The 12,210-nt window shown below is 40.6% G+C and overlaps 1 protein-coding gene across 1 annotated transcript in view; it reads left to right on the top strand.

Moving 5' to 3' along the window:
• MTHFD2L (methylenetetrahydrofolate dehydrogenase (NADP+ dependent) 2 like) overlaps window positions 1-12,210 on the top strand; it is an 80,514-nt gene that overhangs the window by 51,998 nt on the left and 16,306 nt on the right. The window contains exon 6 of the mRNA XM_087827051.1: window positions 8,734-8,859. Within this exon, the coding sequence (XP_087683177.1) occupies window positions 8,734-8,859 (126 nt within the window). The remainder of the gene's footprint in view (window positions 1-8,733; window positions 8,860-12,210) is intronic.

Raw genomic sequence — 12,210 nt, 5'->3', positions numbered from 1 at the left:
GGGTTTTGCCAGAGCAAATGTTTCTGTAAAATCTAATAGCTAGTCATTGTACTTGTAATGTTTCTCATTAGCTAGTACCTCAGGGGTATATCTGCTGACGGACCAGCATAACATAAAAGTACTTTGAACTGTTAGAAATTTCAAATTCAGCTTCTCATTCACATCTTTTGAAATATATATTCTGCCCCAAATTCCTTATCTGAGTGATAAGAATAAAATTACAGGGGAATTTTAGATTCTTTAGATCCTGGTTGAGGACCTGTGAAAAGTGGAAAGGTGCCTTAATAAACTTCTGGGCATAATAGCCCACGTAGGTATATTGTTGCTCTTTCCAGAAGAAGACAAATAAGAATTGATTATTATGATCTAAAGGGACACTAAAGAAAACAAAATACAGATCTAAAACTAAAATATATAGCACAAAGTCCAAGTAGAATTTGAGTTTGCTACTATAGGACCCAGAGAATGAATATTTTAATTTATGGCTCTAAAATTCCGAATGAGTCCAGCTCCTCACACATTGGGGTTTTTAAGTAGGGGGATGAATGTGTTAAGAATCAGTCTGTTCTCTATTAGCTTTAGTCTCTCTTTAGCCTGTACTTTGAGTATTATATAAGTTTAGCTAGAGGTTTAAAGAGGTCAATCTGAACCCTGGTGGGTTCAGCCCTGTTATTACTGCCGATATGGTAGAACTGTGATCCACAAAAACTCTGCCTCCTCGGAGATCTTCAGTTTGGGCTTGGTTTAGACACACAGCCTGTCTGAGTGAATATTCAAACTAGCTGTGACCTCATTATGAGTGGGGAGTCTTCAGGCATTTGGGGGAAGAAGCCAGGAAGGCACCGTTTAATCTGTGGGCAGTTCGGTTCTCAGAGCACGCGTGTCTCCCTGCGAAGCTGGCAGGTGGGTGCGCAGAGGAGGAGACTTGCGCCTGTGCTCTGGGCCCGGGCGTGCAGAGGCCGAGGGTCCTCGGACGCCCACCCCCTGAGCAGTGCGCTTACTCCAAGGGAGATGCTGAATGAGCCGCAGGGGCCAAGGCCAAGGCCACAGTGCCAGGTAGAGCTGAGGTGCCTTGAACACTGAGAAATTGCTCCTTGGGAATTTAAGGGTGACCTGGGAGGTTGGGCGTCTGATTCCTCCTCTTCTTCCTCAAAGAACAAAGTGCACCTGTGTTGTCTGTCTGTCTGTTTCGGGGGGCAGGGGAGTCATTTTGGCCAGCATTCTTTCTGTTCACAGCATCTACAAATGTCTTTCCCAAGCGACTCCCTCTTTGTTTAACGACTGGGAGTGTCTAATTGTTTTATATGTAAGGTAAATATTCTTCTTATTCTGTGTTTGCTCTTAGGTTCTTTAAAAATATTTATCAAAGTGCTGAAGCTCTAGCATTAGGACTATTTCCCATTTAGTTTTTCTTGTGTATTGAGTCTTTTATTTCAGATTTAAGATTATTCACAGGAAGTTAGCCAAGAGCTCACTCCATCTGCATCAGGAGTTACTTCTGGATTCTATCTAAAGGTATTAAACATCCTGTTTCTGAATTCCCCAATGGATTGAGCTTTTCTTTGCTTATAAGTCTGATTCACAGCCCAATCTCTGTTCACAGGAATAATTTTAGGGATAGCTTCCAAAAGACCTTATCCAATATATACAGCTTTTCCAAATTCCTTTGATTTCTTACGCATTTTGGGGTCTCTGAATTCTACCTTTCCATCCAATTCTTTTGCATCTGGACATATGTACTATGTGAAATATATTTGGAAGTGCTGGATTATGTGTTTCTAAAACTATTCTTAATTCCTCTGCAAATTTTATTTTTCTAAGTTTTGCAAAATTTTTAACACTGGCTTTTGGCTTAGAACAAATGAGACTAAATCTTAAAACTGAAGAGGTTTTCTCTGCTCCAAGGGAGATTTAACTTTTGGAGGTTTCTGACCAGCCTGGAGGGAAAAGGAACAAGTCAGAAGGAAATGGAGAAGCATCCGGGCGAGGGGAGTAACAAGATAAAGAACTAGGCTTGTGCTGAGATTTGGAGGAATCTAAATGAAGTTTTTCAATTTTTTTTTTTGGTGCCTTGGCTAAGACATATTTTAAGGGAACAATTTTGGAATCTGAATAGCTTGGGATACTTCCTCAAAATCATTTAAAAATGCAGACCATTGAATATTTGGAATTTTATTCCTTTATGTTCTAAGGAGCCTCTCAAATGGACACTTTTGTGCACATCAGAAGTTCCTCAGAATGGCTACTGTAACTCTCAGTGACCCTTGGTGAAGTGAAACTGTTTAGAATGGTGAGTGTAAGAATTTGGGTTCTGGTGTAAATACACGTAAGAAGCAGGAGTCTGCCTCAGAGGGCACGGCCTTAGGTTTAGACAGGTAAATCCAGGGAGTCTAGGACTGGCCAGCCGAAAGTGCTGCTTCTGTTCCTTGTGCCTCGCTTTTGGCCCATCTCCAGGTGCTGACCTGACTGATTTGCAGTTCCCAGCAGATAGAAAGGATTGGAGAGATTTCACAGAAAATAAAAACAAGACAAGACTGAAGAAAGTGCACATAAAATTTTGCTAAGCGACCTGAGCAAAGTTTTTCCATAGGATTTTCCAAAGTTCAAAGGATACTGAATTCCTCATCCTCAGTGTCATTTTTATTTATTTATTTTATTTTTGCTTAAAATATTACAGATGTCCCTTTTTCTCCCCAATGACCCGTTCCACCCCGTTCCTTCCCCCTCCCCAGTCCCTCTCCCCACCATTGTCCGTGTCCTTGGGTTGTGCATATATGCATATAAATTCTTTGGTTACTCTCTCCCCCTCCACCCACCCGCCCTCCTCCATCCCTGACATTCGTCAGTCTGATCCATGCTTCCATGTCATTGAATCTATTCTGTTCATCAGTTTGTTAAGTTCTTTAGATTCCACGTATAAGCGAGATCATGTGATATTTGTCTTTCTCTGCCTGGCTTATTTCACTTAGCATAATATTCTCCAGGTCCATCCATACTGTCCCAAACGGTACAAGCTCCTTCTTCTTTACAGCTGCGTAGTATTCCATGGTGTGAATGTCCCACAGCTTTTTTATCTGCTCACCTACTGATGGGCACTTGGGCTGTTTCCAGATCTTAGCTATTGTAAACTGTGCTGCTGTGAACATCAGGGTGCATATATCCTTTCTGATGAATGTTTCAGGATTCTTAGGATACATTCCTAGGAGTGGAATCACTGAGTCAAAAGGCAGTTCCATTTTTAATTTTTTGAGGAACCTCCATACTATTTTCCATAGTGGCTGCACCAGTCTGCATTCCCACCAGCCTGAACGCGCCCGATCTCGTCTGTGTCATTTTGAAGAATAGATTCATTCAGCTCACCCCACCCCCTTCCTGTGAAATTTTCTCTTATAGATATAGAATAAAAAATGACAGGGACAAAGACGCATTGTGTTGTAAGTAGTAAGACTGATTTCCACCAAGGATAAAAGTTTTTTTAACTGACTGTATAATCAAAGGACTCCTCAAAAGGGTTTCTTATTCATAGAAGACTAAATAAACACGGCATTTGGGGAGCTATAATGAAAACAAATCATTACAGATCCACTGTGAGACTTACCTCACCACCCCATTCAGAGAGACCAACAGCTCCCTGTCCCAGCAAGAGACTCAAGGGGCCACAGAGGCATCCATGGTTTCCAAGTTGAGGTTTTGGATCATGGACAAGAGAAGTTCTTGATTAGATCTTTGTGGATCCCCAATATTGTTGAATGCTGGCTCCTCCCAGTTATCACCCAAACAGTCCATTGATAAGGCAAATCTTAGTCTATGGTCACAGAAGTATGGGAGACACTATTTGGACAGTCCCTTAGGAGCAGTGGTGTCCTGGAGCCAGCTCCTATCAGCCTGAGAAGGTGGATCCTGAGTATTTCTTTCCAATTCCATGTTCAGTGATGTTACCTTAGTAGCTTGAAGTCAGCCATAATAGGAATATTTCTACCAAACAAATCATCAAATTTCACAAATTGGATTTTTTTTTATCCCCAGAGTTCCAGATTACTTTAGTAGCATCTTAGGTTGTACAAACAATGTTGGGATATTTAAGAGATATTGAAGTTTGTTTTAAGGCAAGTCTTTTAATGCAGAAGCTTGATTAAGATTGGGTAAGGATCATAATATAAAAGTTTTGCATTGGTAGACACAACAAGGAGAGGGTTTTGAAGCAAGGGTTTCTAACAATCTTGGAGAACAAACAGTCATTTGATACTCTATACTGAAAAGTCAGTTTGATGTTAATTAAAATGAGTTTTTCTGTAAGTTCCTGAGACTAAATTACTTGCAGCTTTTGTCTTTCTGAGCAAGAGTTTCCTGGAATAATAAAGTCATGTTGATGAAGACAGTGGAATAGTAAAGTCATGTTAATGTACACAGTAAGCTATGTGGGTGTGGATGGTTTCGGTTCTCACATATAATACTTGAGCCTTCAAATTATATAAGAATTAAGGATAGGCTTCCACAGAATTATCACAGAAATCATCACACATAAAAAACATAAGCTTATAGGAAATGTTCACTTGAAATCAGTTAATTTTCAACTTTCACAAAAAGCAAAAAAACATTGGCTGCACATCCTAATGGTATGTATGTCTTTTCTTTACCAAATATTTAAATAGCTTTTAATGCCATTTCACTATTTTCAAGTGATAAGAATTTAAATATATTGCATTTATATACTTTGGAAGCTAATAAATACATCAATCATTTGCCCCTACAAGACAACAATATAAGTGGATGACTTAGAGTATTTAACATATCTAAAATAGAATTTTTTTATGTCTATTTATTATAATTTCAATCATTAAGTAAATTTGTATTTCTTTTCTTTCTTTCGTTGAGCCTTTTATAGGGTGAGAAGTCTACATGGGTTCAGAAATGAATTAGTCGTGAGAAGAAAGAAACAATTATTTTTTTTGAGTTTGACTAGACAAAATAGAACGTTTGAATCATAGAGTTCGAAGGCATCACTAACCTTCCCAATTCTATCCCTTTCTTACCTTATTGTGAATATTTATAATGAGGAATAGGACAATATAAAGTTTCTCTTTATGGCATATTTTATTATTCTTAAAATATTCTCTGTGTTGAGCTAAAATCTATTCCGTTCCTTTGTCCCCTCCTTCCTTTACCCTTCCCTCTGAAAACATACAGAATAAGTATAATTTCTATTCAATTTAACATACTGAAGAGCTACTCAATTACTGGGTTTTGATTTTGTTTTTGATTGTATTTTTTCTTGAGTTGGGCAGCCTGAGCTTATTGAGCCTTTCCTCTGTTTCAGGAGGGTTTAGTGTGTGGACTGGGACTGGTCCGTGGCTGTTTCTGTCCCTTTGGGAACTATGTGTCATAGCACAAGGAGCTGTGCCGGAATATAAGCAAACATACTGCTTCCTTCACTGAAAAGGTCTTGCTGTGAAAGAATAAAGCTGGCTGAATTAAACAGTGTGAGACAGTGTGTGTAGTGACATCGTTGCTTTACATTGTGGCTCAAGCTTTTTTATCTTGTTGCAGATAAACAATTGAGCCAACGAGTTTGATAGCACTTGCTGCACATAACATGATTTCCAGATCCATTCTAATCATTCTTCCCTAGAGTATAGCCAACGCTTCCAGAGACAGTCTGCTAAAATATAACGGAAAACATTGCTTCCTTCTGTCTGGACACTGTTTATCTTAGCATCATAGCCTAATAGTTTTTAATGAGTTTTTAATCAAGTACAACACTTACTCGGAATTATACATGTATCCCCTTTCAAATTCATGCTACTTATAGTTCATTATTCCACAGTGGCTACCTACAAGCTATTCGATCCAATTTTGTATCATTTGTGAATATAGGCTATGCAGTTATTGCTGTGTAAAAGAACAAACAGACAAAAAACAATGCAGTCACTTTAAACAAACACCTTTAAAAGAAAGCTCTCATGAGCCTGTGGTTCAGCGGGTCAGTCATGGTGACTTTGACTTGCTCTTTCTGACCCTGACTGGTGCTCCAGCATCTGCTGTCAGCGGGTGGCTGGCGGAGGCTGGCTGGCCTGGGATGGCCCAGCCTAAAGGACTCAGCCCTCCTCCGCAGGATTGGCACCCTCCAGTAGGCTAGCTGAGCCCGTTCTCATGGCTGGCAGCGTCCCAGGGCTATGTAATAGGAAGCACACAGACCTCTGTAAGGATTGGCCTCAGCCTTGGCATAGGGTAGGTCAGAGAAGGGTAGAAAATGGGCCTGCAGGTGGCCAGGGATAAAATACCCATCACAGTGTCAATGTGTTCTTCCAAGTTCTTTATAAGGATTTTGAAAATGGCACAAATGCTTTTCATGAAAGGCCTCAATAGACCCAAAAATGCATCAACAGTTTTGGAATATGTTATTTAAACAACTATAACTGTACCAATAGGAGTTTTCATCCATGTTTTCCCATCATGTTAATAAGGGTTCTGTGAAAAATTTTCTCAAATTTGATGCTTCAGTTAAGAAATTATCTGTAGTTTCCTGACCAGAAATGATCATCACTGCATTATTTAAAACAACAAAATATTGGAAAGAATGCAGGAATGTACAACTTATTATGGCAATCCACCTAATAAATTATTTCATATGGATTTTAAATTTCAAATAGTTGACAAAATGGGAAGATGCTCACAATTTAATTTTAATGACAGTGGTAAGATGCTTAGTGAGGCACAAAATAAACAAAATTACAGACTCATACTTTATATCTAATACATAAATATTTTGAAATCCTAGAAAAATACAATCAAAATATACTTACTATCTTTGAATGACAAGGTTATAATGATTTTGATTTTTATCTTAAACTTTTAGATGTTTTCCAGATTTTCTACAATAAACATATGTATGTAACATCTTCTCAGAAAAAAATAAACATACATTTTAAGTTTTATGTATTTTGTAATTTTCCTGGGAATTAAAATCAAGCTCACATTTCCCTCTATTTTGAAAATTGTGCATTTGTCCATTGCCAATCTGATATTTTCTGAGAGATTATTATGAGCAGTTACAATTGGGAAGGAGATTAGGATCTTTCTCAAAAGCCTAGTAGCTAGAATTTAATAAGTATTTCAGCAACATTTTCATCTTAAAAATATTTCCTGTAGTCATAATGAATGCATCTTTTCTTTTTCTATTGGATGCCAAGAAGAAACAGGGTTTTATGATTATCTCGGAGCAATATTAAATTTCTATTCTAGAACCAATGAGAAGGAAGAAGGTCTATGGGATAGAATGGGAAAGCAGGAGGAAAAAATATGTCTTCGACACTGATGCCTCATTGGTTATATCATTATGTGGCTGAGGGACCTAAGAGATGGCTGTATCTATTTTGGCACTGACCATTTCTTATAGCCTTTAAATTCTTACTAGCACTAAAATTCATATGACACAAGGTTACATTTAAGCCACCTGGAATGCTTAAATGAATACTGTCAGATGCTAGAATAAAGCTTCTGCAAACACAGCAGGTAGCTCTTTTCCTGCAAGGGATGTAGAATGTGAAGGTGAATAAATGGCCTACCAGACACAGTGTCCACCGGAGGCACTGTGGTAGGGTAAAGATGGCCACAAATTCTCTGATTCTCCCCACGCTGAGAAGTGGGGTCTCTATCCCCCCTTAAATTGAAGTGGGTTCTATAGAATGGAATATGACAGAAGCAGCACTGTACCGGTTTCCAGGTTTCAGCCTTAAGCGACTGGCAGCTTCTACTTCCTGATCCTTGGAACCCTCATTCTTGGAAGCCACCTGCCAGGCTGTGAGAATCCTAAGCCCATGGAGCAGTCATGCCCGTATGCCCCAGCTGACAGCCCCAGCTGAGCTCAGCCAGCCGTGGGCACCAGCTGCAGCCATGTGAGAGAGCCACCCTGGCAAATCGGCCTAGTCACATCTTCAGGTGGCTCCAGCCTCAGCCACTGTGACTCCAGTTATATGAAAGACGCCAAGGACGATCCATTCAGCTGAGCTCAGTCAACCCACAGAACCACAAAACATAATAAACTGTCCTTTTAAGACGTTAAGTTTGGGAATGGTTTGTTAATTACTAACAAAAACACTGGAACATTAGCCATTTGCTGGTATTGTACTTGAAATAAAATACAAAAAATAGATGGTGACATAAGATCTCTGTAAAGCCACCTTTCAAACTGGGATGGAGAAATAGTGAGTAGGGTTTACTTTATCTTACACCTTTCCAAGACATATACTATGTAATTAATGGGAGAAACCAAGAAAAATTAAAAGAAAGCTCAAGAGAGCATTTCATGTTTGGAACATGTGTGTGGCACTTTACATCATTTTTCCGCTCCCTCCCTCTCTTCCCTTTGTCTGCCTTCAATTTCCAAGTTGTTTTCACTCCGCTAAGCCTCAGCAGGAGCCTCATTCATCTCCATACTCTCCGCCTGCCATTTACGGTGCAGGGAACTGAGAATGCGGCTCAAGCAGGTACCCATGTGGAGAATCCTGTAGGCAGCCTCAGAGGCAAGGGGTAAATCCTGCAGGGTTTGCCCACGGAAGCCCACCTGTGCTCTCTTTGTTCTGCTTGATCACAAATGATCAGTACAGGTAGGAACAGTGCATGTGGTGGGGTTTTTAAAGCCACAACAAAAACATTAGATGTGTAAACCTTTGTTATGCTCACGACCAAGTTTAAGTGTTTTCTGAGTGTTTTACACCTCTGCTCTGCTTCCAGGCGTCCCCAAGTTGATCACATCTGACATGATTAAAGAAGGCGCTGCTGTCATTGATGTGGGCATCAACTATGTTCGTGACCCAGTGACAAAAAAAGTAAAATTAGTCGGAGATGTGGACTTTGAAGGTAATAAATTATATCATTTTTGATGAGTAAAGATAAAGAGTCTATTTTTCATGTTTTGATAGTAGAAAGAGAAACTTTCTGTTTGATGGGGCCATTATTAAGTTATTATCATTGCACGTCTTCCCTCTGAGGGAAAGAGTTTAATCAAACTTACATATTTCCTTGCCCAAAAGAAAAGAAATAAAAAGGAAAACCTGTGGATACATCTATGTGACTATAGCATGGTGGGTAAGAGCAAAGTGCAGATGGAGCTTCTGGAACTGCACACTGCCGCCCCCGAGGCTGTCACTCACGGGCTCCCAGGCTAGCGGGGTGGCTCTCCGAGGGAACACGTGTGTCTGTCCGTATATGCGTGTGCTATGGGTACATGTTGATCTCTTTAGGAAATGACCTCATTTATTTCATTTTTTGTGTTCAGTCATTAATGTCAGATGGCAATCATTTATTTGAATGTCTCAACTTGAGAGAGTAAGAATATATTTCTTATTTTTTGCACATCAAGAAGCAGATGTCATTCTGCTTCTTGATAATACTACGGTTACCATGTATTTATTGTAAAAATCACCACTCACTTTTAAAAATATATATATTGATTTAGAGAGAGGAAGGAAGAGGGAGAGAGAGAGAGGAGAGAGAGAGAGAGAGAAACATCAATGATGAGAGGGTCGTCATTGATGCCTCCTGCATGTCCCTGACTGGGGATCGTGCCCGCAACCTGGGCATGTGCCCTCACCAGGAATCGAACCCCGATCGCCTGGATCCTAGGTCCATGCTCAACCGCTGAGCCACGCCAGCCGGCATCACCACTTACTTTTGAGGCATGCGGGTGGCATACACAGCGGTACATGATAACCAGCTTGAGGAAGGAAAAGCTGGGATGTTTTTAGTTCGTAACCTTGCCTGCGCCTGTGGGACAAACTTACCAGCATTTCACCACATCTTATAAGACCCTTCTCTTATATGGTAATTCGTTGGTTTCGGGTCATTTCCATGCATTCTTAATGTTTAGCTAAGAATGTTTTTTGCTCATGAGGATACCTTGAGCATCAGTATTTTCACCCATTAAATGATAGCAGTGGCTCCTTCTAGCCCTAATGCTTGGTGTACATTCCACTGAGTGCTGCCAAATGATTGTGTAAAACCCCCCAAATTTTGGAAGCTTGGCTTTTTCTGATCCTATCATAAAATACACCCCTCTGATTGATAATCTTACTCTTGCTACACTGCTGGTTCATGGAGCTGCAGGCCTGAGGAATACCTGGACTTGGTAACGAAGGCCTTGCCATCTAGGCCATGACTCAGCCACCCAGGGGAGCAGGCAAGTGATAGGTTTTGACATGTTGTTCTTCAGGTTGTTCCTCAGACTTAACCTGAGGTGAGGGCTGATCCCTTGTCTGAGAGGGAGGAACTTTAACTTGGGTTAGGCAGCAAAACTTATAAGGTAGAGTTTAGCTGCTAATTGCCACAGGGAAAGTGGGGCTGCTTTGTGAGTATTGGTGAAAGTTTCACTATAACTGTAGCCAAGATCAACGAAACGGATGTAGATACAATCAAGTGCTGAAGGAGATTTTCCTTGCTGAAATCCCTGGCTCACTAATAAAGGAAACAGGACAACCTATTTCAAGTAGATGACTTTGATGGGAATGAATAATTTCACCAGTGACTCTATTAGAATAATTTCACCAGTGACTCCATTAGAGGAATATTAGAAATATGTAAATAATTGCAAATTTAATGACTTATAAAACCCGGAGTCATTTCACCTATTTTATTTCTGAGAAAATGTAGATGCCCATTTGTAATTTTCCTCATTGTTAGATGTTTTGGCCTCAGCTTTGACTCACTCTCTAAAGGAGTCGTATTTTATAAGGGTGGCTTCACAACTTACTATGGTTCTTGACAAAAGGAGACCTGAAACCACCCTAACTGTTTCTTTTGTTACTTTGGTGTCGGGCTTTGGTTTTGGTTTAGGTATAACTTCCTCGGGAGCACATCTTTCGTCGCCGACTAGGGTTTCCTGCTCTCACTTTTTCCTCTGCTTCATTCTCCTCTTACCTCTCTCCTCCTTCCGAGCCCAGGATGGAACAGGAGGGCCCTTCCCGGGCTGAGGGTATCAGATGATGGTCAGGACTCAGGGTGACACAGAGGAACGATTGTTGTCTCCCCCCCCACTGCCCCCACAGTTCCCTCAAATTTGCCAATACTCTTAAAGAGGTGGCAGGCAGATCTAGTAGAAAATTACATGAAGAGTAAGGCAGGAGGCATGAGAGGCTTTTCTACCTGGGGACACCATCTTCTCGGGTCATGTAGATTTTTCTTCATTTAGTAATAACAGTAGCTAGTGTTTTGAGTGTTTCCGATGCGCTAGGTACTGTTCTCATCCTCTGACATAAATTATTCATTTAATTCTTAACCCCGTGAGGTAGGTATTGTTATTACCCCCATATACAGAGGCACACAGACCCTGAGCATCTTGCCTGAGATGAACAGTCCTGTAGCACCGTTTGTTCACAGCCAGGCTCTTGTCATTTCTACCCTCTGTTGTCTCTACTATTGTGTACTTCACTTGGTTAATACTTTCCTTTTGGAAACATGAAGTCACTTTTTTATTTCCCCCCCAGGATATGTGTAGATCAAGTTTTAAAAGTGCCTGGATAATGCTGTTGGTGTGCAGGAGTCCTCAGTTTGCTTGGTTCTGATATGCAGAGATTTCAGTTACCATAGTTTAGCTAAATAACGCCAATCCTCTAACAAAGAGGTTCGAATTTCAGTTCTCATGGTATGTTAATTATAATTCCATAAAGTGCAAACTGCTAGATCCTCAGTCCAAAAGTTATTATATAAATATCAAATGTATGTCGTGGTCTGTGACCAATCACGTCACTTCTTTCTAAGCCTGTTGGTGATTGGTCATAGCACATTCAGTTCAGATAGCAAACTGCATGGTGCTGTTGACAACTTGACCCCAGTGATAGACCTCGTGAGATTTAACAAAAAAAGATCATGGAAAGAGGGAATTGCCGGCAAAGAAATGAACAGTTGTGATATTGATAGTGAAATTTGAAATAGCTGATCATGGGATATTGACAGTGTCTTCATTTGCCATTTAAAAGACTCTAGATATACAGCTAGAGGAATTTACTGAAGGCAAACTTATGGACATGGATAGAATGTCCCAGGACAAGTTAGGGGTGAGGCTGGGATGCCACGCAGATGGGGCAGCAGGGGAGGCCAGGCCAGCCACAGCTGAGTTAGGCCGTACTAGCCGATAGGTGGGCCACAGGGTGCGAGTCTGCTTTGGATCCAGGGCCCCTGGCCTTGGGAGATCGGGCTGTTGCCACCGCCATGAGG

Source organism: Miniopterus natalensis, chromosome 1, assembly GCF_054644295.1.
Source record: "Miniopterus natalensis isolate mMinNat1 chromosome 1, mMinNat1.hap1, whole genome shotgun sequence".
NCBI lineage: Eukaryota > Metazoa > Chordata > Mammalia > Chiroptera > Miniopteridae > Miniopterus > Miniopterus natalensis.
The sequence above is the reverse complement of the archived record's forward strand: the minus strand, read 5'-3'. Positions and strand labels throughout refer to the sequence as shown.